The 26,034-nt window shown below is 39.6% G+C and overlaps 3 protein-coding genes across 5 annotated transcripts; 2 read left to right on the forward strand and 1 right to left on the reverse strand.

The window, feature by feature from the left end:
- Positions 1–4,117: 4,117 nt before the first annotated feature.
- On the forward strand, positions 4,118–14,050 carry LOC128601467 (E3 ubiquitin/ISG15 ligase TRIM25-like). 2 transcript variants are annotated; one of them, XM_053614693.1, is made up of 9 exons: positions 4,118–4,975; positions 9,101–9,196; positions 9,485–9,718; positions 10,996–11,155; positions 11,247–11,348; positions 11,436–11,534; positions 11,756–11,854; positions 12,324–12,388; positions 12,529–14,050. In XM_053614693.1, the coding sequence occupies exons 1-9, from the start codon at positions 4,391–4,393 to the stop codon at positions 12,544–12,546; spliced, it is 1,458 nt and encodes a 485-aa protein (XP_053470668.1). In that variant the 5' UTR covers positions 4,118–4,390; the 3' UTR covers positions 12,547–14,050. The 2 variants fall into 2 exon arrangements, with proteins under 2 accessions (XP_053470668.1, XP_053470667.1); XM_053614692.1 differs by having other exon boundaries at positions 12,324–14,050.
- Positions 14,051–14,767: 717 nt separating this feature from the next.
- On the forward strand, positions 14,768–22,270 carry LOC128601392 (E3 ubiquitin/ISG15 ligase TRIM25-like). Of its 2 annotated transcripts, XM_053614565.1 has the most exons (8): positions 14,768–15,424; positions 17,509–17,604; positions 18,545–18,778; positions 19,167–19,326; positions 19,409–19,513; positions 19,601–19,699; positions 20,943–21,062; positions 21,172–22,269. In XM_053614565.1, exons 1-8 carry the CDS (start codon positions 14,840–14,842, stop codon positions 21,255–21,257), a joined length of 1,485 nt encoding a protein of 494 aa, XP_053470540.1. In that variant the 5' UTR covers positions 14,768–14,839; the 3' UTR covers positions 21,258–22,269. The 2 variants fall into 2 exon arrangements, with proteins under 2 accessions (XP_053470540.1, XP_053470542.1); XM_053614567.1 differs by lacking the exon at positions 17,509–17,604 and having other exon boundaries at positions 21,172–22,270.
- Positions 22,271–22,272: 2 nt separating this feature from the next.
- On the reverse strand, positions 22,273–25,841 carry LOC128601393 (uncharacterized). Its single transcript, XM_053614568.1, has 4 exons — positions 24,143–25,841; positions 23,721–24,065; positions 23,517–23,603; positions 22,273–23,298 (listed from the first exon to the last, which is right to left on the reverse strand). Exons 1-4 carry the CDS (start codon positions 24,192–24,194, stop codon positions 23,177–23,179), a joined length of 606 nt encoding a protein of 201 aa, XP_053470543.1. The 5' UTR covers positions 24,195–25,841; the 3' UTR covers positions 22,273–23,176.
- Between the last annotated feature and the right edge of the window lie 193 nt (positions 25,842–26,034).

Below are 26,034 nucleotides of genomic sequence, written 5' to 3' on the forward strand. Positions count from 1 at the left end.
CTACATTTAATCCATGTCCCACGGTGTATGTGCACCCCTGTTACTGAAACCCATTTACCAGTTAAACCAATAACACACGAAAGCTACCGAGCCTTTACACATGAACCATGTTTACACTGCACATATACACTTTTTCTTGCACATGTGTGTGTATTGGTGTTTTTTTTGTTGCATTATTTGTAATTTATGTTTTTGTTTTTTCCATATGTCCGGCTTAAATGATATCAGAGGTTGCTGGAAGGATTCACAGAGTAAGAATTTCATTGTACTGTGTAACAGACTGTTTCCTGTACACATCACAATAAACACTGGAATCTTGAGTTTTGACAAACAGGAAGTTTCATCATCAAGACCTTTACTAACAGCGAGGCCAAGAGAAAAGTTTCTCCTCACAGCTCTCTGTCATAGCTTTCAGATATTATCAGCATTGCTCGTCTTCATCCAGCTCAGCAGCAGCTTAGCTACAAAGAATATGTAATTATTGAAAGAATTTCTTTATTTACTGTTACAATGTTTTTGTCATGATGCTGAACGCGATGTTACCAAAGTTAGCATCCTTTTCTGAATAATGGCCAACGTTAGCCTGGATCTTCAACCCTGTTACTAGCAAGTTGATGTTGAAGACTGTTGATGTCTCAGTGGTACTGTAACGGTGGATTGTCCTTCATACTTTCCACATAACTCCATTCTTCTTTTATCAAGTGTAAATCTACTCATATCGGCAGCTAGTGCTGTACATCTTCACTGAAACCAAAAGGAGTCCCGTGGTACAACATTGCTCAATTCTGGAAATATGGAGACTTACTAACCAGCCAACTGATCAAACTTCTTTCAGTGCTTTCAGGGACGTAGCTAAGGGGGAGCCGGGGTGGTTAGTGCAAGTAGCTAACAAGCCGACTATTCCCTGACTTATCACTGATCTACTTTTTGAATAAACAACCAGTATTCTACATCTTTCATATGGAGCCATGTTGGAGTTATTCACTGTCAGTTGTGTTATAAGCACAGACCATTACACCACTGACACTAACACCACTGACACTAACACCATAAAGACGCTGTCCCAGTTGATTGTTTTGTTTTAATTTTATTTACATTTCATTTTCTTACAGTATATTACAGTGACCATGATTACTACGGAACAGTATTTGATTTAACTGCGTAGTTTAAGATTTATGAAAAAACACAGTAAGATAGTTACTTTATTTATGTATTTATATAACAGGGACAATAAACATTAGTTAATATCAGTATTAATGATTTAAATGTGTTTTATCCGCTTGCATTAAATGAGAGTTGTAATTAATCAGTGCTGGAGTTTACGTTGGAATGAAGACACTGATTACAGACAGTGTTTATAGATGTTCTGTTTAAATTAAACTCAGGATGGACTGATGAGTTTAATCCGATTGTTTTTGCTGTTGATGGCCGATAGAGAGAGACAAAACCTTTTATTATCCTGTCTTTTAATCTCTCTCTCTCTCTCTCTCTCTCTCTCTCTCTCTCTATTTATCTACACACACACACACACACACACACACACACACACACACAGGTGCATCTCAAAAAATTAGAATATCGTGGAAAAGTTCATTTTTTCCGTAATTTAATTCAAAAAGTAGAATTTTCATATAATCTAGATTTATTACATAAAGTGAAATATTTCGAGCCTTTTTTTTGTTTTAATCTCGATTATTACAGCTTACAGCTCACGGAAATCAAAACTCTACTAACTCAAAATATTAGAATAAAGAATTTATAATACAGAAATGTGGACCTTGTGAAAAGTGTGTTAATTTATGCAGTGATACTCGGTCGGGGCTTTAATCCTTTTGGACGAATTACTGCATGGATGCGGCGTGACATGGAGGCTGTGGGAATAAATATAAGACACAGGAAAACACAAGGGTAACAGAGCATGTAGTTTATTGAGAATCACTATGATACATATCACATGCTGGGGAGGGAGCAGGACTTGTCGAGCCCTCCACAGAGGTTATGGGAGACAGATGAGCCTCAGTTTGAGTAGAAGCATGTGCATAGTTCACCGATGGAACGATACGATAAGCGGGAGGATGAGGAAACCCTGGGGGTACAGGTGAGGAGCAGAGACGCTCCAGCAGAGCAGCAATGTCCACTGCCAAATGTGCCAGCTGATGACGAAGATATTCACCCAGGCCTGGGAGATTGAAGAGCTGAGAGAGAGAAGGTCCAGCTGCAGGAGGGCGTTGGTCAGCTGCACAGAGATCAGAGAGAAAGGACAAATATGAGATAAACCTGTAGTGGTAACACTTCAAATATATCCACATATATACACATGTACAAGCACATGCAAAGAATGTAGGAAACAGGCATCAATACACTGCATGGAAAGAGCATGAAGTTGAAAACACACACACACACACACACACACACACACACGCACACACTCACAAAATGTTTAAGAAACACCAAAAACGTATAACAAGTTTAGGATTAGAGAGAAAATATGTAACAGAAAGCAACAATAAAAATATATCTCACCCATAATGAAGAAGTGGTAAAATATCCTAATTGTCCAGGATGACGGTGCGGGGAGATACACACTGCTCGGTTAACAGAAGCAGGAATGCCAGTGAGGGACTTGGAAAATTTTTAAAATACCAGAAAGAAAAACATGGAGATAAGGGGATATCCAATGACTGAAAATGGAGTTTAAGGGGATTCCAAAGTGAGGAAAGTTGATTCTAATGGGATTCAAAAATGAGAAAAGTAGAATTTAAAGGGAAATCAAAAAGACATCATTAAAACATATTGGGATTTAAATAAAATGAGACAATGGGGCGTAGACTACTGATAAGACTGTATAACTAGGACAGTGAGTTTGTGTATAGTTTCAGATCACTTTGGGACGTCTCGCTGATTGGATCTCATGTTGTTTTTTGAAACTGTATTTTTGCTTCTCTCATCCATCGTGTTCTAGATTATTACTTTCAGTTGTGCTTTTGAGTATGATCACTTATGGATAAAGGTAATTAGCACCACTAGTCCTTTTTTGACACGACAAGGCAGTCAGTCTGTGGAACTGCTGAGGTGTTCTGGAAGTCCAGGTTGCTTTGATAGCGGTCTTCAGCTCGTCTGTATTGTCGGGTCTGGTGTCTCTCGTAGATTCTCTATGGGGTTCGGGTCAGGCGAGTCGGCTGGACGATCGAGCACAGTAACACCACGGTCACAAACCAGTTACTAGAAGTTTTGGCACTGTGGGCAGGTGCCGAGTCCTGCTGGAAAAGGAAATCAGCATCTCCATAAAGCTTGTCAGAAGCATGAAGTTCTCTAAAATCTCCTGGTAGACGCTGCATCGACTCTCGACTTGAGAAAACACACTGGACCAACACCAGCAGATGACATGGCAACCCAAATCATCACTGACTGTGGAAACTTCACACTGGACTTCAAGCAGCTCGGATTCTGTTCCTCTCCACTCTTCCTCCAGACTCTGGAACCTTGATTTCCAAATGAAATGCAGCATTTACTTTCATCTTCCCCGTGATTGTGTGTGTGTACTGACCCAGACTGAGAGATTAAAGCCTCGGGAAACCTTCACAGGTGTTTTGAGTTAATTATCTGATTAGAGTCTTCTCAGGTCGACGTTTCTGTATTATAAATTCTGTATTCGAATATTTTGAGACACTGGAGTTTTGATTTCGGTGAGCTGTAAGACGTAATCATCGAGATTAAAAGAAAAATATGTGTGTGTGTCTATCTATCAGTTAGTTAGCTAGTTTTTTTCTTTTCTTTCCTTCATTTCTCTCCCTCTAGTTTTAATTGGATTTAATGGTCCAAAAGTACAAGCAATAAATATTAAAATAATACATTTGAATAACATTTATAATAATAATATAAAAAGTAATAAATAAATAATCAATTAAATGGTCAATTTTGGTGAAAACCTATGACAATGACAATCTGAATTAACATCTAAAAAAAACAAACCCAAATCAATCAACCAAATGACACACAAAGAAAAGAAACAAAAAGGACATACATAGAAGAGCCTGTGTTAAATATCTCATATATATTTCTCCCATGTATTCATTCCTGCTTTGCTGACAATTGATGTTTGTTTGACTCGCTGATGGTCACTTTTCTCCCAATTCTTCTGCTTTTCTTCTCTTTTATTTATTTTTTCGTTACTCCCCCTTTTTCTCTCCTTCCCTATGAATCTTGGTGAATCTTTTCCTCACGCTGATAAGGTCTGAAGTAGCAATCAAAAAGAAAAGTAAAATATTCTCACACTTCCCAGAAGGAAGCAGGAAGTCTTTTTGTCTTATCTAGAGACTCATCATTCGTCAAACGGACAGAAGTTCAGGAGCTTCAGTGGACTTTTCTGTGGTGTTCTGCTGAGAGTAAAATGGCAGCGTCTCTGTTCCGAGATAGAGATCAGTACAACTGCTCAGTGTGTTTGGATCTGATGAATGATCCGGTGACGATTCCCTGTGGACACTCTTACTGCAGGAGCTGCATTAAACACTACTGGGACCGAGATGAATCCAGGAGAGCTCGATGTCCTCAGTGCAGACAGGACTTTCCTACAACACCTGCACTCAACAAAAACACAATGCTGGCTGAAATCCTGGAGATGCTGAGGAACACCACGCTTCAGGGTTCTCCTCCTTCTCCTCCAGCTCAGAGTTCTGCTCAGCCTGGAGAAGTTGAGTGTGATTTCTGCACTGATGTAAAGCTCAGAGCGGTGAGATCATGCCTGGAGTGCCGAGCGTCGTACTGTGAAACGCATCTCCAGCCTCACTACGACTTTCCGGCTCTTAGGAAACACAAGTTAGTCGTCGCCGCCGAAATACTGACGTGTCCGAGACACGATAAACTGCTGGAAGCTTTCTGTCGCACCGACAACATCTTAATCTGTATGAGCTGTGTAATGGACGAGCACAAAGGCCACGACACGGTTTCATCTGCAGCAGAAAGAGACGAGAAACAAGTGGGACACTTTTCTCTTATTAAACCTTTATTCATTTTTATTACAGAACACTATCAGAAACAAAGGTGCATTTCCTTATAACTGGGATAGAGATGTAACTGAATCAGAGCATATTACTAAGAATGAACAGATAATGTGTTCTTAAACAGATGCAGATGCAGATATGAATAGAAGACACTTGTTTTTTTTGTGTTTTAGAAAGATTGCCAGAAATGTTGACATGGCAGCTTTTATGTTCACAAGACCACTTTTATGAACGTGAACATGAACACTTAGAGTGTTCATTCATTCATCCTTAGTTTCTGCCTAACCCTAACCCTAACCCTAACTCAGGGTCACATGATTTGAATTAGACTTAACTTGGTGAATGCACACTATTTTAAGTTTTACCAGTGTTTCTCGAGACAGAGTGATATGGTTCATATATAATTGAAAAAAAAAATCCTCTTTAACCACGCCCACCGTACAGATACAGTGGCATTATGTTAACACTTCTTCACTCAAGTGGTATCATCAAGGGCACATCTTTTGTACATTGTGTATACGAATATAATTTAGCTTTAAAAATAACCACAGATGTATAATTGCACCTGAAGGACCACTCGTACCCTTTAAAGTTTTATTCTAAAAGATAATTAAAGGTACACTACATACGCCTTCTCAGTTAAAAGATTGCATATACAATATTACACTTGGTCCAACATCAAGTGGGGTGGACTATTACATCAGTTTAGTGACCAATAACAAATCAACAACTCCTCTTAAAAGTGTTTGTGCAAAAATACAACCTTATTTACAAATTTTTTAGAAAATGTAAAAGTTGTGAATGCATTAGTATTCACTCCCATTGCTGTGAAACCCCTTATAAAGGCCTGGATAGGATTAGTGATTAGTTCTAATGATTAGCCTTCTAATGATATTATAATTATATTTTTATATACTTTATGTTGAATATACTTTTTTATAAACAAATGAGCATTTCAAAACATAGGGCTATTCATCATATAACACATAACAAAGCACGGGAAAGACTTTCTAAAAAATAAAATAGTTAAAATAATATTTTTTAAAAGTAAATGGCTTCTTATGTTTTGCTAAAATCCAGGCTAACCTTAACAAGCATTCATTAGGGCTCTTGGGTTCTCACGGTCTTGGGCTGTAAGAGAATTGCCTGGAGCTCTGTTGACCCTTTCATGTTGAACTTTGGTTTCTTACGTAATAAAGATATTATCCGTAATAATATCTGTAATCGTAATATCACATGATCTGTAATCTGTAACATAATATGTCACAGACTCTGAACAGATGAAATAGTTCTGGTTTAAACTTGAGTTAGGGATAATAAACCTACTCCTCTGTCCATTCGTCTTCAAACATTCTCTTTTCATTGTTTTTCATGTCATCACTTCACTAATCAGACCGTGAAGGTTAAATGAAATAAAAAAATAAATCTACTAAAGTCTGTAAAATTCAGTCCTTTCTGAATGAATGTGCTGTAATGAATCTTTGGTCTGTGGTAAATAATTGACAGTTTGGATGAACTCCAACAGAGGATCTGCTTCAGAAACCAAGATGGTCCCAGTGTCGAGCCACTGATCCATGGCCAGTTTTTTTTTTTTATTTACATTTATGAGCTCTGCTTATCAGCGTTCCTTGCTGCAGATCATAAATATGCCTTATACAGTCTGTACAGCTTCTCGTAATCAACCCCATGAAATGTAAAGGGTTTTGCCATTTAGAAATAAGGTGACATTTAAGGGAGGAGCTAAAAACAGCCAGGAAAAGCAAAAACAGTCATTATCATACAACTTGGATGACCTTGCCAATTAAATTTCATGCCTAAATGAGCCTTTCCATAGTCCTCTCCAAAACTATTGGAACATCCAGGCTAATTCATTTGTTTTTGCTGTAGACTGGAGACATTTGGGTTTGAGATCACAAGATGAATATGAGAAGAGAGGTTAGAATTTCTTCTTTTATTTCCTGCTATTTATATGTAAATACATTAAACAACATAGAACACAGCACGTTTTGTATCAGACCACCCGATTTGTAGGCGAGCAAAACTATTAGGGCGTATGTCTGACAGATGTTTCTTGTTACCCAGGTGTGTCCTGTTGGACTGATTGTTTAAACAATAAATAGCTCTGAACATCTCTCTTGGTTTGAGCGTTCAGTTTCACCTGTGAAGACTGCATTTGTTGTCAAAAACGATAAGCCAACATGAAGTTCTGAGAGCTGTCTATGGGAGAAAAGTGAGCTGTTTTGAAGCTGAGAAAAAGTGGGAAAATCAATCAGAGGCATTACAGAAACATCGGGTATAACCAATACGACAATTTGGAATGTTCTGAAAAAGAAATAAAACACTGGTGTACTGAGGATCAGACACCGAACGGGTCGACCAAGGAAAACAACAACAGGTGATGACAGAAACATTGTGAGAGCTGTGAAGAAAACCCCAAAACAACAGTCAGTGACATCACCAACAACCTCCACAGGGCAGGGTGAAGATCTCACAATCCACCGTTCGAAGAAGACTTCGAGAGCAGAAATTTAGAGGCCCGTACCACAAGATGGAAACCGCTCATCAGCAGTAAGAATCAGAAAGATCAGATTGGAATTCACAAAGAAATACAGAGCCACAAAAGTTCTGGAACCGAGATGAACCTCTACCAAAGTGATAGAAAGACCAAAGTGTGGAGAAAGAAAGGATCTGCTCATGATCCAGAACATACAAGCTGATCTGTGAAACATGGTGGAGGTAGTGTCACGGCGTGGGCTTGCACGGCTGCTTCTGGAACATTCTCACTAATCTTTATTGATGATGAACTCATGATGGAGCAGCAGAATGAATTCAGAAGTTTACAGGAACATTTTATCTGCAGATTTACAGAGAAATGCATCCGAATGAATCAGGAGGAACTTCATCATGCAGCAAGACAACGATCCAAAACACACTTCCACCTCAACACAGGACTTCATCAGGGGGAAAGTGGAAGGGTTTAGACTGGACAAGTCCATCAGCAGACCTTCACCCAACTGATCAGCACCTCACCTCCTGAAGAGGAGACTGAAGAGAGAAACCCCCCGAAACACACAACTACTGAAAGAAGCGTAGCTCCACTACGTTAAAAGTAAAATACATGCTTAAAAATGCTGTAAAATGTATATGGCTATGTCAAAAATATGTTATTACAGCAACACAGACTTCACTTACAATAACTTCATGCAGCATACTTACAATTATGAGTGGTTAGAGTTCCTGACATTGTTTGAGGAGAGGAATTTATACATGCAGCAGGTATTGTATATTTCAACATAGGATACACCTTTATATCCTCGCTCCTAGTTCCTCTGGAAGCTTCCGCACTCCACGTTCCTCGCCTCCTCGTGTTGCAATTAGAGAACTGATATGTCCTTCAAGATGGCTGACTTCGATCAATTTCCGGGTCACAGGCTGGAGGACGGAGGAGTGAGGAAACAAGGAAGCATCAATTTGAGTATCGAGAATCACCCATCGTCCTGGACTCTTTCAGACAGTATGGCCTCAGGCCTCTAGGGTACTTAGAGTCATGTCAGGGTGTTGAACAAATAGATGGATGAACCCATACCACAAACAGAGAACTGACATAAAGTGAACAGTCCTGAATGTAATTTTAGTTTGTGTTTTATTGATCTATTTTTATGCCTCTGCCACTATGAATGAGTTGTTGAATGTTTTTAGGATTTATACAGAATTATTATTGTAAGCAGTAGATGAACTTATTAGATTTTGGATTTTGGACAGGGTCGAGGTCACAGCAAGGTCGAATGTCTGAAACCGTTTTTCTTACACGTTCATGTTCAAGATAATTCCCATTAGTGCAATATCATGAGAACAAGTGGTTGAATGTTGGCTTCGAGCTCTAATTGTTTTTTTTTTCCCCCACAAAGTAAAAGAGAAAAAATGAAAGATGTATATGTTGAAAGCAAAAGTGAACATTGTCTGTTGGTTCCTTCTGTTTGTTTCCTGTATATACAGGACATTCAGGGTGATGTAGTGTTATACTCAGGACATCATTAATTCTGAGAGTGTGTGTTAGTTTGTTAAATTTTCACAATTCATTTGTATAATTATCTTTATAGATCATACTTCAGGATTATAAAAGCACATTTGTGGAGAGACGCGAAGAAAAAGAGAAGGAGCTTCACGATCTGCTAAGTACCCTTGAGGCTCATGAAGTAAGTAAAGAAACACTGTAAGACTGTAAGAGCTTAAAAAGAGCAGTGTGTATATATATATATATATATATATATATATATATATATATATATATATAGCTCTATATATATATATAGCTCTTTTTAAGCTCTTTTCTCTGGTAGTAAAACAGCTTGCAACTTTTTTTTGTGTGTTAGGTCTGCACATGTTTTAACACATGGAAATCTTTACTAAATCAACGTATAATATATATGTATAAATGATATCTATATCAAATATAACATATACATGGTGTTTTTTTAATACAGCAGTCTGCACAGCAGGCAGTGGAGGATACGGAGCTAGCCTTTAGCTCGCTAGTCACTTCCCTTGAGAAAAGCTGCTCTGAGGTGACCGAGAGAATCAGAGCTCAGGTGGAGATGGACAGGAATCGAGTTGCAGATCTTCAGGAACAGCTGGAGCTTGAAATCGCTATGCTGATGGGGCAGGAAGAACTCATGGACAAGTTTTTACAGACAGAGGATAATGTCTACTTCCTTCAGGTTTGATTCTGTCTGGAAGTGTGTTAGATTGCAGCGTTAATATTATTAGAAAAATAAAGCGTGTAGGCCGTATTCAGAGTCAAGTGAGGAGCAGTATTAAGTCCAGCGCAGTATTAAGTCCAGCGCAGTATTAAGTCCAGCGCAGTATTAAGTCCAGTGCCACTGTCTGACAGTTTGGCTGAAAATGATTGAATGCAAAATGGGGCCAGTGTTAAATGAATAAATATGGCACTATTAAATAATTAATAGTAGTAATAATAGTGTAGAAGATTATTTAGATCATTCTTCAAACTGCAGGCACATTTTCTTTACAGGAGAGCACATCAAATTAAAAACATTAACTGCTTAATCCTTGAAGCAACCTTATCAGAAAAGAACGTGGACAGACAATCAGCCATCACCTACAACTTAGCAAGAGAACACTTTGGGGTGGAGACAGAGAGCGGAAATAAAGTCAGTCAGGAGAAGAAAACAAACTAAAGAGAAAAGAAAATCCAACGCTTGAGGAAGGAGTTCAAGATCCTGAAAAGGCAGTTTGAAATAGCTGACGCTGAGGAGAAATCTATTAGATTTTTTTTTACTGTAGTGCTCAATTTTTGACAGCTGAAAGAAATCTGTGGGTTTTTCTTAAGAGGTAGTGCTTGTGTTTAAAAGTGGCGGTCTAGATGTCATTGAAAAACTTCAGATACTTCAGAAAACTCTGGCCACAGAGTCTGAACTACACACAGGTGATTTTAATAATATGAATGCAGGGCCCAGAAAATACATATCATACATAACCCGATTCTGAATACAAGGTAAATATTGATGGAACTTTTGTACCTAATCAGTCCCTCCAGGATTTCGTGATTTTATGCAAGAATGAATGCCAAATCAAGCAAACTCCACAATATTTGGACGAGCTTGCAATTTTTCAAAATTACAGCAGATTTCCCACAGATTTTGTCCAAGACACGTCATGTGACATCATTACAACACGCATGCAGTCAAAGACCTCTTTGATTCCTGTGCCTTGAACAAATGCACGAGTACAGCTAAAAATTCTCATTTACCAACAAACATCACTGCAAAAGACCCAGCAAAACGATTTAGTGCAATTGCGATTTCGCCAACTCGAGTAGTTTTCTACAAAAAAGCAGAAAAATCTCCACAAGTCGCATCTCAGTTTTGAAGAAGAAAAAAAAAATCACCAAAACAAACCTTCTGAGAAATCCTGTATGACCTGCTTAATTTGCCAACTCTTTGTGAAAAAATAAATGTTTGTTGTCCTTTAACAGAACTTCGAGAGCATGGCCAGTCCCTCTGGAGATGAAGAGTCAGACGCTCTGACTTTTGAGCCGCTCGTCTCTTTTAGTGACGTGAGCAGCATGGTTTCTGAGTTTAAAGAGAAACTGGAGATTTTCTCCAAGCAGACAGTGGACAACATGTTTGCAAACTGTAAGTGTGTTTTTCAGAAATATTTGACTCCTAATCTTCCGGAAAGTTCATTATTGTTTCAGAACCGGTTCCTGAACTTTTTCTCTGCTAGTCCATATCGGGGTCGGTGACAGAGTTCGGGTGAGATCTTCTGTGAACACACCTAAATTTCAGTGGGGTCCTATAACACACGAGAGTGTAGGCGTCGTCATGTGTAAGTGTTGTACTGGTTTTTAATCCAGGTTTAATCACAAATGAATTCAGAGTTTGATTATAATCTGGAATCTGCTCCATTTTACAGCCATAAGTGAGGAAATTGTGATCGTTGCCTTCCCGGAGCACGAAAACTGGAAAGGACTCCTGTCTGAGATGGAGCGCGTAACTGCTGCTGATGAATCTGGTATCTAATCCTACAACTTTCAGGAAGTGTCATGAGTTATTATAAAGTGTGTGTGTGTGTGTGTGTGTGTGTGTGTAGTTTTAGTTTTCATACAAGTGATCCATTTAAAATCTACAATTTTTAATCCTCTTCATTATATACTGTCTGCTCACTACAGTCCAAGTTAAAGCACAAATGAATTCAGAGTTTTATTGTCATTAGAAATCTGCTCCATTTTACAGCCATAAGTGATGAAACTGGGATCGTCGACGTCCCGGAACATGAAAACTGGGACGGACTCCTGTCCGAGGTGGAGAGCGCAACTGCTTCTGATGAATCTGGTGTGTAAACACATGGAAAAGTGTGTGTGTGTGTGTGTGTGTGTGTGAGTGTGTATTTGAAATGTATGAAATGTGTAGTGGTTTCATGTCATGAGTCAGTAAAGTAACTGTGATCTTACGTCGTTGTTTCCACTGCTGTCTGAGCCGGAGTTTAATTAAGATGTACTGAATTCAGACATATGGGCGGAGCTTGAAATAGTTCCGACTCGGACACACTGGTCTCGATGACAGCTTTTCTACCAGACACAAGTACTCTTCTGCAATGGGAAACTGATACAGACACTGGGCACAGTGGATCTGGATTATGCTAATAGCTCTCTGCTGCTAATAGAGATATTCATTCATTTCAGTACTATTCTATTCCTCATCCACGTGATGATCTGCAGCTCTGCTCTGTGAAAGATCATTACCTGCTAAAATATTCCAACATGAATTCTTCGATTTTTTTGTTTTTTGTTTTGTTTCATAGGAACTTCTGCTCAGCAGAGGAAAGTGACGCCGTATGTTAAATATATAAAACGCAACTGGGGAAAGGTGAGTGAAGTGTGGGCGTGGTCAGGAGCAAGGCTTTTGATTGACACATCTCTGAAGCTGTACTGTGGACATGCTGCATTCTTATTGTGTGCCTTCATGCTTTGCTATACATATAAAATCTTTTTTTTTTTCCGTAACAGGTCTTGGGGAAGAAATGAATGTGGACTTCCCGGAACGTTCTGACGATGGATAGGCGTCGTCTCCGAGAGGGAAATTGTGTCCTTAATTATTCAAGATTTGTGTTCATATTGAGACCATAGAGTTATATTTGTATATTATAAATCGATCTGATTTTTCTAAAAGTGGTGTTGATACAAGAGATACACTCTCCGGTCACTTTATTAGGAACGCCTGTACACCTGCACATTCATGCAGTAAATATTTCTTCATTCTGATGTTTGATGTGAACATTAGCTGAAGCTCTGGACCTGTATCTCTATGATGTGGTGCTGCCGCATGATTGGCTGATTAAATTAAAATATTGTGATGCCTGTGACTTTAACCGTGGTGTGGATGTTGGAGCCAGACGGGCTGGGAAGTGACAGTAATATCAGATGGAGTGTGTTTCACAATCATTTTATAACCCTTCCTCGCAGTACACTGGCGTTCCATTCCACTTGAGGAACGGAAATCGACTTCTTCAATCAGGATTAACAAATAAATCATTTTATCACCGCAAGTCTGTTAGAAGATGAGTCGGCACACTGTTGGGTTTCTGTGTGTAGAGTAGCGTGACTCTGTGTTTAGCTGCTGGTGAGCAGGGCTAAACCTAGTAGGCTAGGTAAAAAAAAAAAACTGTTTACTTTCACATGAGCCATTAAACAGTACTGTGGAGTGTGACATCACAAATAAATTCAACTCTGAACATGGGCACAAATTTCTTTTTTTTTTGTAGCTTCTGGTAAAGAGTTAATAAACTGTATGCTGTAGTGTAACTGTACTGATAGTGAAAATGTCATCATGCAGTTCTGCGACAATTTGTGCCGTTCACGGCTGTACTAACAATCAGACTAAACTAAACCAACGGCCGATACGGCTGATCAAAACAGGCACGCTCCTGTCAGTGATGGATCATTTTTAATAAATCATCTAGCAAAAGACGAGGAGCAAAGTAGGACACTGCTGAAGAATCTAAACTGAAAGAGTCCTCGAAAAACACTGTGTGATTATTGATGAAATAAACGTACAAATCAGTTGTGTGTGTGTGTGTGTGTGTGTTTACTGTGTGTGTGTGTGTGTGTTTACCGTGTTGTGTGTGTGTGTGTGTGTTTACTGTGTGTGTGTGTGTGTGTGTGTTTACCGTGTTGTGTATGTGTGTGTGTGTGTGTGTGTTTACCGTGTTGTGTGTGTGTTTACCGTGTTGTGTGTGTGTGTGTGTGTGTGTGTGTGTGTTTACCGTGTTGTGTGTGTGTGTGTGTGTGTGTGTGTTTACTGTGTTGTGTGTGTGTTTGTCAACTCGACTCAGTATATTATTTAAAAAATACAATAAGAAAAGTTACTTCTTTCTTAGACCTTAATCGACATCAGTGTTTATGATGTACACAGTAAACGTGTCAGATTTTAAGGAAAAGGGGAAAAAATAGGACAAAAGATAAACTGAAGAGCTCTTACTAACCCCCACCACGGCACATCCTGCACTCTGTAATGCTGCTATGAGGAACTTTTCCTGTCAAGAAACACTTTTTTTTTATTATTATTGCTGTTCTTTATGAGTTGAGCTTCACTTTCCTTCCACCTTGCATGATCTTGTGATCTGAATATTGAAGCCAAGTGCATTAAATTAGGATATAATTATGTAATTAAGTGTGCTGGAGTGTGCATTTAAAAGAGTACGTTGATTACAGCCACGGTGTTTAGATATTATATTATATTATATTATATTATATTATATTATATATTATAATTAATTTATTTATTAATGAATTATTTAAATTTATTTTACATTTAGACTTAACTCGGGGTGGACTAAACGATTTTAATCAAACGTGTTATAGATTGTTGTGGCTTTTAATGGCCAACAGAGGGTGCCAAAACATTTCCTTATCTTGCTCATTAACCCCTCAAACACTTCTACTAGTCTTTCAGTCCTCGAGTCCGTGTATATTTGTCCTCTTTTTATTCTTCTTCACCTTTAAATAATTAGTGAAAAACTATTTTCCACACACTGCCCAGGTCTGAATTAATGATTTAAAAAACATATACACAGAGGATCCAATGATAAATAGACATATTTAAAGCTTTTTTCTGATTCATGACCTCCGCACTTTCACTTTCACTTTCTCTTTTCATCAGACATGCGCACACATTTTTGTGGGTTTTCCACTTTAATTCTCAGCGAATCAGAAGGAAGCAGGAAGTCTTTTTGTCTCATCTAGAGACTCATCATTCGTCAAACGGACAGAAGTTCAGGAGCTTCAGTGGACTTTTCTGTGGTGTTCTGCTGAGAGTAAAATGGCAGCGTCTCTGTTCCGAGATAGAGATCAGTACAACTGCTCAGTGTGTTTGGATCTGATGAATGATCCGGTGACGATTCCCTGTGGACACTCTTACTGCAGGAGCTGCATTAAACACTACTGGGACCGAGATGAATCCAGGAGAGCTCGATGTCCTCAGTGCAGACAGGACTTTCCTACAACACCTGCACTCAACAAAAACACAATGCTGGCTGAAATCCTGGAGATGCTGAGGAACACCACGCTTCAGGGTTCTCCTCCTTCTCCTCCAGCTCAGAGTTCTGCTCAGCCTGGAGAAGTTGAGTGTGATTTCTGCACTGATGTAAAGCTCAGAGCGGTGAGATCATGCCTGGAGTGCCGAGCGTCGTACTGTGAAACGCATCTCCAGCCTCACTACGACTTTCCGGCTCTTAGGAAACACAAGTTAGTCGTCGCCGCCGAAATACTGACGTGTCCGAGACACGATAAACTGCTGGAGGCTTTCTGTCGCACCGACAACATCTTAATCTGTATGAGCTGTGTAATGGACGAGCACAAAGGCCACGACACGGTTTCATCTGCAGCAGAAAGAGACGAGAAACAAGTGGGACACTTTATTATTATTTATTAAACTGTTATTTGTTATTACAGAGCACTATCAGGTACTTTCCCTTGTAGCAGAATCTGACTATATTACTCAGAACAAACAGATAATGTGTTCTAATCAGATACAGGTACAGGTACGAATAGAAGCCCAGTGTTAATTCTTTCTTTAGAAATCTTGCCACAGTGCATCTGGTTGAGATTACACATGTGCAAGTCACATGAGCCGGAGGTTTTCACTTTAATGAGGGTGTGAGTGAGTGGTCAGATGTGAAGCTTGCGGTACAAACACCATGTTTATTAAATGTGATGCATTAAGAGTGTTTATTCATTCATCCTTAGTAACTGCCTGGTCAGGGATGTTGCGGTTTACATTAGGCTAGTAGATTGGTTGTATTAGTGATATGCCAGAGCCGTATATCGGTTGAAGGGTTGAGCCTGGCCAGTACCTGGATGGGAGACCTCCTGGGGAAAACTAATGTTGCTACTGGAAGTGGTATTGGTGAGGCCAGCAGGGGGCCTGTGGCCTGTGTGGGGCCTAATGCCCCTGTATAGTGACGGGGACAGCATGCTGTAAAAACAGCATCGTCTTTCACATGAGACGATAAACTGAAGTCCTGACTCTCTGTGGTCATTAAAAATCCCAACGACTAGGGGTATACACCGGTGTCCTGGTGAAATTCCCCCACTGACCCTATCACCCCCTAATAATCTCTATCTCTGAACTGGCTCCATCACTCTCTCCTCTCCACTGATAGCTGGTGTGTGGTGGGAGTTGTGGAGCACTACGGCTGCCATCGGATCATCCAGGTGGAGGATACACAGTAGTGGTGTCTGAGGAGATTCCCCTGCCCCCCCATGTAAAGTGCTTTGAGTGTCTAGAAAAGCGCTATATTAATGTAATCTATATCAATTATTACTATTATTATATTTTGGGAAATTTAACCAACTAAATACCTTAGAAAATTTGCCAGGCAGGAACAAACCAAAATAAGTGTGTGAGCAGGATCTTTAGTTGAGTGCGGTTATCAGTCTGTACAGGAGTTTTTTTGTGCTTTTTTCTTCTTCAAAATTTGTGATGCAACTTGCAGAGTTTTTGTGCTTTTTTTTTGCAGAAAACTGCTTGAATCGGCGAAATTGCAATGGCACGAAACGTCGTTCACGGTGACGTTTGTTGGTAAACGAGACCTTTTAGCTGTATTCTTTTTGACGCACGTGAATCGAAGAGGACTTTGTCTGAATGCACATTGTGATGATGTCACATGACGCGTTACGACCCAAATGTGTGGTAATTTTGAAAAATCACAAGCTCCTCCGAATTCTGCCGAATTTGCTTTATTTTGCGTCAATTTATGCGCTCGCAAAATCGCGAAATCCTGGAGGGACTGGTTTAATAACTGGAGCGATGTAGCTGAGGTTGAGGAACTGTCATCGATGCGGTTCTTTATGAAGGTCAGAACATGGCGGTCACATGGGTGTGGATCACACCGGTCTGACGGCATCGGAGTGAGGTGGTCTCAGCAAGGTTCAACTGAAATGAGAAAGTGATTTGACTCTGAATCGACTGGACTGCTGGAAATGAATCAAATGAGTTTTTGGGGGTTTTTTTGGGTTGCAGATTTTTACTCTGTTTGTAGATGTGAGCTGAGCCAACGCACGGAGAAATGCCATGTTTTCTGGAGATTTTGTGAAAGAAAAAGAGAAGATAAATGCAGACACACAAAAACATTTAATCACATCTAATCATTTATTTAGTTCCAGCTCACTGTTCTCCGAGCTGTTTGATTAATTATGCGCAGTGTGAAGACAAACCAAACCAAACAGCAAACCACGCAGAAGTATAAATACTGCTCTGATTCAGGATCAGCAACTGGACTAACAGTTGTGAACATGCTCTTTAAGATTATTAACAGTACCATGTACACGTTCTCAGGTAAACGATAGCATACACACTAAAGGTACGCGTCCCCTTCATGGTACCACACCGGCGACATGGAAAAGTCCAGTTTTCTCACTTTATTTCAGACACTGCGTGTTGTTAATTGTTTCATAATTGACTTGTAAACCTGACTGGGTTCTTCACAGGTCACGCTGCAGGCTAATAAACACAAATTTGTGGAGAAACGCAAAGAAAAAGAGAAAGAGCTTCACGAGCTGAGGAAAGCCACAGAATCTCATACAGTAAGTAAAAATGCTCTGGAAAGAAGAAGCACATGTCTGTGGTGTATTTCAAGACAACAAACATGCTATAAACATGTAAAGAGTAAATATATCATTTATATTTCTCTAACCTTTATTCAGGAACAGAATCCACACTGACTCCATTACGATATACAGTATAATGTGCTTTTGTCAGTTTAACGCATGTGTTATGAATAAGTGAAGTCATGTCCTAGACTCGTGTACATCTGCTCAAACAGGTTCAGCAGGAACTCAGGAACACAGATTATATCAAGACTCAACAATAATTAGTCAACCAGACTGGCCAATGAGGAATGTTTTTCTTTTCTTGCGTGTACACAACGTAGAACAGGTCACTGATTACACACGTTTTTAAAATCCGTATGTGTGGAGTGTCTGCCGTACTTGTGAATGAGCTGTTACTATAGTAACCATAAGGTTCTCACTAGCTCTGTAGTGTATTGTATCATAACAGCGACCTGGGAGAGCGTAATTTCTCCCACACTTTACTAATCAGTACGTCTGCTATTAATTCAATTCAATTTGTATAACGCGTTTAACAACGGACGTCGTCTCAAAGCAGCTTTACAGAAACATATAAACGCAGGATAGAGATTTTAAGGGTGTGAATTTATCCCTATTGAGTGAGCCGGTGGTGATGGTGGTGAGGAAAAACTCCCTGAGACGATATGAGGAAGAAACCTTGAGGGGAACCAGACTCAAATGGGAACCCGTCCTCATCTGGGTAACGACGGATAGTGTGAAAGTAAAAGAAAGGTCATTATGGTTAAAAGAAAAGTTAAAAGAAGTTATTGTCTCTACTGAATCAACCCTCTGAAGGCTCAGTTAGTGTCTCTGTGTATTAATTACAAATACATTGTATATAAAATAAAAGTGCCGTGTGTGTGTGTGTGTGTGTGTGTGTGTTTTTTTAAACCAGAGGTCCACACAGAAGGCAGTGGAGGAGACGGAGCTAGCCTTTAACTCACTAGTCACTTCCCTTGAGAAATGCTGCTCTGAGGTGACTGAGAGAATCAGAGCTCAGGAGGCGGCCTATAATGATCGAGCTGTCGAGCTTCAGGAACAGCTGGAGATTGAAATCGCCATGCTGATGGGACAGGAAGACATCATGGACAAGCTTATACAGACGGAGGATAATGTCTACTTCCTTCAGGTCTGAATCTGTCAGGAAGTGTGTTAGAGTGTACTGTTAACATGTAGAGTTATTATCCTATGTCTATTATGTGATCTACGTCTTCAGTCCACAATTTCTATCTCTGAATTGAATTTTATGGGGGGGTTAAAAGGCAGTTGTCTAGACACTATTGAAAAAGCCAGACGCTTCTACACAAGAAATCTCTGAGGTGTGAACTACACCCAGATGACTTTAATAATCTAAATGTGGAGCTCAGAAAATCCCCTCAGCTGCGTAACCCGACTCTGAATACGAGGAGCTGTCCTCACATAAAAATACTGATGTAACTTAACAGAGTTCATTTCCAACTCTGAATATGACTCTTAGTATAAAATAAATAAAATAAGTGTTTGTTGTCCTTTAACAGAACTTCGAGAGCATGCCCAGTCCCTCTGGAGATGAAGAGTCGCGCGCTCGGACTTTAGAGCCACTCATCTCTCTTAGTGACGTGAGAAACATGATTTCTGAGTTTAAAGAGAAACTGGAGATTTTCTCCAAGCAGGAACTGGAAAACATGTTTAGAAAATGTAAGTACATTTCAAATGTAAGAAAAAGAAAGTCCATCACTTTTGCTGAGAACCGGTTCCTGATCCTTTTTTCCTCTGTTAGTCCACATCAAGGTCGGTGACAGAGTTCGGGTGAAATCTTCTGTGAACACACCTAAATTTAACTGGGGCTGCACTGTCACACACAGGAGTGTAGGCGTAATCACGTGTAAGTGTTGTACTGGTTTTTAATCCAGGTTTAATCACAAATGAATTCAGAGTTTGATTATAGTTTGAAATCTGCTCCATTTTACAGCCATAAGTGAGGAAATTGTGATCGTCGACTTCCCGGAGCATAAAAAATGGAAAGGACTCCTGTCTGAGATGGAGTGCGTAACTGCTGCTGATGAATCTGGTGTGTAAACATGTAAAAGTATGTGTGTGTGTGTGTGTGTGTGTGTGTGTAACTGAGACCTTATGTTTGGTTATTGTTTCCACTGCTTCACTGAGTGGTAATGTAATTAAGTACCTGTACAGCGTTAGGTGCCCAAACAGGGGCATGTGGGCAGAGCTTGCAGCAGTGCAGTATATATATATATATATATATATATATATACTGCAGAGCTTGCAGCAGTGCAGTATATATATATATATATATATATATATATATATATATATATATATATATATATATTATATATACAGTTTGAACCAAGTATGAAAAATTTTGGAAGACATTTAGATTAAAAGTGTGAATTTCCCCTCTGTATGTGGACTTTTGGAACACCCTGTATTTTTTATATTAAAAAAGTTTACAAATTTTGAGTTTGTGAGTTTAAGGAATAAGAGAACGTGAGATGGATAACTGGATCAGGTCAGTGGCAGTGATGTTAGTCACATTTTGTGGATGAAGCTCTTGGTTTGTTGGTTAATTTACGTCCCTTTCCTCAACTATGGTCACAAACTGTGAGACATGATCGAAAATAAAAGGTACAAGTACAAGCGGTGGAAATGAGGCTGTTCTGCAGGGTTGCCAGGCATACTCTTCATGACAAGGTGAGGAGCTCGACAATCTGGGAGATCCTCGGAGTAGAGCTGCTGCTTCTCCATATCCAGAGAAGCCAGTTGAGGTAGTTCATGAACCATACACTCCCGGTTAACCCCCGTTAGAGCTGCATCAGGCACGTCCCACTGGATGAAGACCCCAGAGCAGACATTATACCTCAGAGTTGACTTGGAATGTTGGGGGTGGGGGGGGGTCCTCCAGGAGGAGCTGGGATAGAGAAGTCTGGTTCAGACCTACTTAACCTGTTGCCACCAGGAAATTTGGAATGAATAAAAAAAAGTGTTGCATTTTACAAGCACCAATCTCCACATCACACCCTCCAGAGAAACTCCTCCTACTTTTCAAGGGTACTGTTATGTACCAGTAATCTGATAAAGAGAGTCAGCCAGGGTACAGATAGTTATGGATTTGGATTATTAACTAACTGGCGTTAACAAAGATACTGTATGTATGCTGTTGTTTCATATCTAGTCTCTCTCTTATTGTAAATAAAGTGAGAGTGGAATAACATCCACACGAAATCTGCAACTCTGTTCTGTAAAAGTCCTTTAGCTGCTAAAATATTCCAACATGGATTTTTTTCGTATACTAGGAATTTCAGCTCAGCAGAGGAGGATTAAAGTCGGAGACCGAGTCCGAGTGAAGCCGTCTGTTACCAATCCAAAACTCAGCTGGGGAAGGGTGACTCACCAAAGTGTGGGCGTGGTCAAGCGTAAGGCTTTTGATTGACAGTTCTGAAGCTGTAATACATACACACCGCATTCTTATTCTGCGACTAAGTTCTGGTATTAAATTATTATATATTTTTTTTTCCGGATCAGATCTTGGTGGGGAAGACATGACCGTGGACTTCCCGGAACATTCCAGCTGGATCGGCGTCATCTCCGAGATGGAACTTGTGCCTTAAATCCTCATGAGGTGTAATTATCGAGATCTTACAATTGTAATTGAAATTGAATCTGTCTGTTTTTATTTTTTTTTTTTAAAAATTAGTTCATAATTGAAGTGCCATCATCAAATCTTCAACAAACCTGTCTATAGAGGCTTTTAACCTCACGTCTTCCTGAGCAGTTCTGGACGGGAATTTAGGGCTATTGGGTAAATGTTTAGATTTGGGCTACACTGCCTTGAACTTAGAAAAATAATATCATTAATGGGTTCAGCACTTTAAAAAAAAAGATGTTTTCACGCTGGAACAATTTAGAGTGATTGTTTGCTTCTTTGATTACGTTAATTTTTTGCTCCCTGTAACATTTCTAATCCTAGATTAAAATGTTTTTAGATTATTTTCTAGCCTTATCTTGACATACGCCTGCAAAGACCATGTCGAGTAAGGAGCCAGTTTAATAAATGCTGTGGTGAAAACAGTCAGTCGAGATGATTAAAACCTCGCTAGCTGAGTGTGATTTCCTCTCGATCATGTGAAACATCATCGTGAAACAGACGCGAGTCTCATTCGTTCAGTTTGTAATGAAAATGTTGCCGATGCACCTGTTCAGTCACGTCAGCACCAAAACGGAGAAGACGTCAAAGTTTTAAAATGTTTAAATGCTCCAAATAAAAAGACTTTAATAACACGACATTTCAGCAACAGAACAGACGTGAGTGAATGAATCAGTGATTAATGATAATGATAAAGATAATGATAATGAGTCTTTATTGGTCACAGCACGGTGAAATTCTTTTCTTCACATACCCCAGCATTCCAGGAAGTTGGGGTTATTATTTAGTTAGTGTGATGTGAGAGTGAACAGAGACCAGTGGTGTGAAGAGACGATAACGAAGCCTGTGTTTAAACATCACGAGTGACTTTTACCTCTTCCATGTTTGTGGATTACGTTTTGGATCACGTTTTGGATTTGTCTGCCTGTCTCTCTTTCAAATAAACAGCTGTTCATCCTGCACTTGCATCCGTCCTATCTCTGCTCCGTCACGATTCGTGACAATGAGACACACTGATGTGGATGATGCTGATAATCAACGTGAGAACTCATTTCCTGAGTTCCTCTAAGATGTGTTATCTCACCCACACACACACACACACACACACACACACACACACACTGAATGCTGTAATTGGGTTTTATTTTTGATAACAATATTACATGAAACCCTGACCCTTGATTTTTTCAAATAAAAGGTAGCACTCTTTCTTTTTTTCTTTCTTTCTTTCCCTAGTCAGCTTATTTTCCTCATACAGCTGATAAACAGCACATTGTGTGATATATTGGTCTCTGTTACTGGATGTAAATCCTCTCCAGAGGTGGGAAAGACTTTGCTACGATACGTTCAGTAAGTTTGGTTGGTAAGTTTCTGTACTGAACTTACGTTTTTAATTCACCGAACGCTGTTGCCTTTTTACTCTCTACACTTCTCTAAAATCATACAGATGTGACAGTGAGAATGAGAACTAATACCCAGGACTGTGTTCTATCTGCTGCAGCGTACGCTCTGTAATTATCACAGCACTGTGTTTAGCGCAGCAATTAGCATTCAGATCGTTTCCCTTTCGACCTTGAAAGTCTGCGTGCACGAGTTTGGCGGATGTGACGACCACGTCGGTGAGTTCAGTGGTTTTATTCGGGGAAAAACAGAGGCATTATGAGAAATCAAGACCAACAGGAACTCAAGGCAGCATCTTGTGAGAGTTATTATCACGGTAGATATTAGCGATACAGTACACGCACAGCTCCAATGAGATATATATATATATATATATATACTATATTTTTTGTTGTTGCAGAAAACATTTGAACAGAATCACAGAGCAAGAACAAGAGAGAAAATACAGTTCGACCAACACATTAAAACACAATTTTATCAAGTTTAAGATCTTAATTTTAAAACCATGTGGAGTATTGTAAGGATAATAACTGTAATGACGAGAACTCCGGTTCTTGAAATGGAGAGCCAGAAGAAGATCTGAATGTTATCAGTACAGCTCTCACCTACAGGGAGGAATAGAATTATTGCTGTGAATTGTTCGGTTCTGGATTCTGATTGGTCAGAAGTTCATAAGGTGATTCTTTTTTTAAAAACTTGTTTTGTATTTAACTTGTGTTATATGGTATTGGTATAAATTGGAATAAATCATTCTGCAGTGTGCTGGTATAAGAAAATAATCAACTTCAGGGTTTTCACTAACGTTACTTCTCGAAACTCCTACCTGTTACACGGCTGCTGTTTGAATGCGGGAGTGGAACAGAACTTGTGTTCAACTTTCTGCTTGTAGGATGGTGTTTGGTTTCTTCATCTTCACGGATAAATTAGTAAAAGCAGCAAATAAGAGAAATGATATTTAAAAAAGCAACGTAAACCACGAAAGCAACCTTACACACAATTCTGGATAAAGTTGAGTAAAACTGTTTACCTTGAAATTCCAGACGTGTTCCAGATGTGAACCTTATCATATTTCCCTCCACTTCTCCACAGAAATATTCTCCTCCATCATCTTCTCTCGTTCCGATAATGTTGAGCTCAAACTTCTGGTCATTTACAGTCATACTGAAGCGGATGTCGTTAAATCCCGTATCAAATGTGTAGCCCAAAGTGCTACTGTATGGTTTTGCCAGAAACTGAGGCACTTTTCCAAAACTCTGTCTGTACCAAACTAAATTATTTTTCTTTTTGACCATGCTCATGCTACACTCCATAGTTACATTTTCTCCACGCGTTACTGTTTTCACATGAAGCTCCTTGATGTCAGACGTTTTTACTGTAAAAAAGTGTTTAATGTCAGTAAATTAGTTAAATATGACATTTTACTATGAAAGTTTTCAAAATGTTACTCACCAGCTGTGCGGAGAGAAAAAAGAGAGTAAAGCGCGACAAAGAGTGTGATCATCGTTCCTGTTTAGACAAAGTGATAGTGAAGTAATGAACTTGTGAGTTCAGTAGAAAAGCAGGTCCAGACTCACGCCTGATTGGATGTTTTGAAGCTGTGGACTGATTTGATTGGTCCATTAGCTGAAACAGTCACATTTACTTGTTTTAGCCACCAACACACACTTCCTCAGTTTGGAGCACTCTGGAAAAACATGGAAACATGCACTCTTCATTAAACTAGAATCTCTGAGTAAACAGAGCGGGAGCGATCTGTAAAAACGACAGCAGTCGTATTGTAATGACGATCAGACTGCTGTAGTAACTGATAGAAAGGAAGTGTGTGCTGGAGCATGTTCTTTACGCAGCACGGTGTTGCTATTAATGTTACAGCACACTGACTGTGTGAAAGTCCTGCAGAAACCACTAACACTTTCATATGTGCTGCTGTGTGAAATATATTCGTGTCCATGTCAGTGTTAACCTGTAAAAATAAAGATTTCATGAAAAACAAAAGTTTAAATCCGAGCAGATGTGCACTTTCTAGTCGAATTGACGAAAATGCAATTGCACGAAATCGTTTTGCACGCATTTTTTCACTCATGTTTGTCTGTAAACGAGACCTTTTAGCTGCACTCGTGTTCGACACACGTGAACCGAAGAGGGTTTTGTACACAAACGTGTTAAACCCCCACCTCACACTCTGTACGCAAAAGTGTGTTAAACCCCCACCTGATGTGAGGATGTTACATGACGCGTCTTGGCCCAAATCTGTGGAAAAGCTGCGGTAATTTAGAAAAATCGGCCCGCTCCTCTGAACACCGCGGAGTTAATCAGGAACATCAATGAAACACGCAAATAGATTGAAAAGGACTATCTCAAGCTCACTTTAAAGAACGTTTGCGTTTACGCGAGCCCATTTTCTGCACGAGATCATTTCCCAGCTCATGCTGATTGATAACGTGAGCAGAACGTAGTGATTTTCTTGGATCTCTATCATCATTGTGTAATCTGACCTGGAGAACACACGTTATCACAGAGTCTGTTGGGATCTTGTACAGTGTGGCGAGTAACAGTCTTTAAAAAGAAATGTGGCCTGAAATGTCGGAAACAGCACAGAAACTGTTATTCAGATATGTGTAGCAGTGCACTTTCACTTCCTAAAGTCGTCCTTTCAAGTCCTGATTTATTTAGTGGAAGGAATTTTCAGTCTTTACCACCTGACCTGTATTGCCCATCACATATTTCCTTTCACTTACTTACAAAATGAGTGACGGTCAAGTCTTCTTGAAACCTCAAAAAGTGTAAACTCCTCTGTCCTGAAGATGTCCGAAAACTTACCTGAGTGTTACAAAGCACCGACACTGGAGACTCCTTCCAATAAATGTTAAATAAATATCTCCTTACAGAAAACTTCACCATATCAAGGATAACACACATTTTTTAATCTGTCTGTGTGGAGCATCTGCTGTACAAGTCTCTATGGACGAGCTGTTTCTATAGAAACCAGAACACTGTTGAAGCTATAAAAGTGCTTCATAATAATGAGGACAGTTGAATATAAATATCTCTAGGTGAGTGCACTTTGTGTACAGAGTATGAGGTGGGGGTTTAACACACGTTTGTGTACAGAGTGTGAGGTGGGGGTTTAACACGTTTGTGTACAGAGTGTGAGGTGGGGGTTTAACACACGTTTGTGTACAGAGTGTGAGGTGGGGGTTTAACACGTTTGTGTACAGAGTGTGAGGTGGGGGTTTAACACACGTTTGTGTACAGAGTGTGAGGTGGGGGTTTAACACGTTTGTGTACAGAGTGTGAGGTGGGGGTTTAACACACGTTTGTGTACAGAGTGTGAGGTGGGG

This window comes from Ictalurus furcatus, chromosome 25 (assembly GCF_023375685.1).
Source record: "Ictalurus furcatus strain D&B chromosome 25, Billie_1.0, whole genome shotgun sequence".
NCBI lineage: Eukaryota > Metazoa > Chordata > Actinopteri > Siluriformes > Ictaluridae > Ictalurus > Ictalurus furcatus.

What these genes read in the sequence shown, in the direction of transcription:
- LOC128601467 (XM_053614692.1), top strand. Translation starts at nt 4,391, where the DNA reads ATGGCAGCGTCTCTGTTCCGAGATAGAGATCAGTACAACTGCTCAGTG. An exon ending in ATAATGTCTACTTCCTTCAG is followed by an intron (nt 9,719 to 10,995) that starts GTTTGATTCTGT and finishes GTCCTTTAACAG; the next exon opens with AACTTCGAGAGCATGGCCAG. An exon ending in GGACAACATGTTTGCAAACT is followed by an intron (nt 11,156 to 11,246) that starts GTAAGTGTGTTT and finishes TTTCTCTGCTAG; the next exon opens with TCCATATCGGGGTCGGTGAC.
- LOC128601392 (XM_053614565.1), top strand. Translation starts at nt 14,840, where the DNA reads ATGGCAGCGTCTCTGTTCCGAGATAGAGATCAGTACAACTGCTCAGTG. An exon ending in AAGCCACAGAATCTCATACA is followed by an intron (nt 17,605 to 18,544) that starts GTAAGTAAAAAT and finishes TTTTTAAACCAG; the next exon opens with AGGTCCACACAGAAGGCAGT. An exon ending in GGAAAACATGTTTAGAAAAT is followed by an intron (nt 19,327 to 19,408) that starts GTAAGTACATTT and finishes TTCCTCTGTTAG; the next exon opens with TCCACATCAAGGTCGGTGAC.
- LOC128601393 (XM_053614568.1), bottom strand. Translation starts at nt 24,194, where the DNA reads ATGATCACACTCTTTGTCGCGCTTTACTCTCTTTTTTCTCTCCGCACA. An exon ending in TTTTTCTCTCCGCACAGCTG is followed by an intron (nt 24,066 to 24,142) that starts GTGAGTAACATT and finishes ACTTTTTTACAG; the next exon opens with TAAAAACGTCTGACATCAAG. An exon ending in AAACAGCAGCCGTGTAACAG is followed by an intron (nt 23,299 to 23,516) that starts GTAGGAGTTTCG and finishes TCCTCCCTGTAG; the next exon opens with GTGAGAGCTGTACTGATAAC.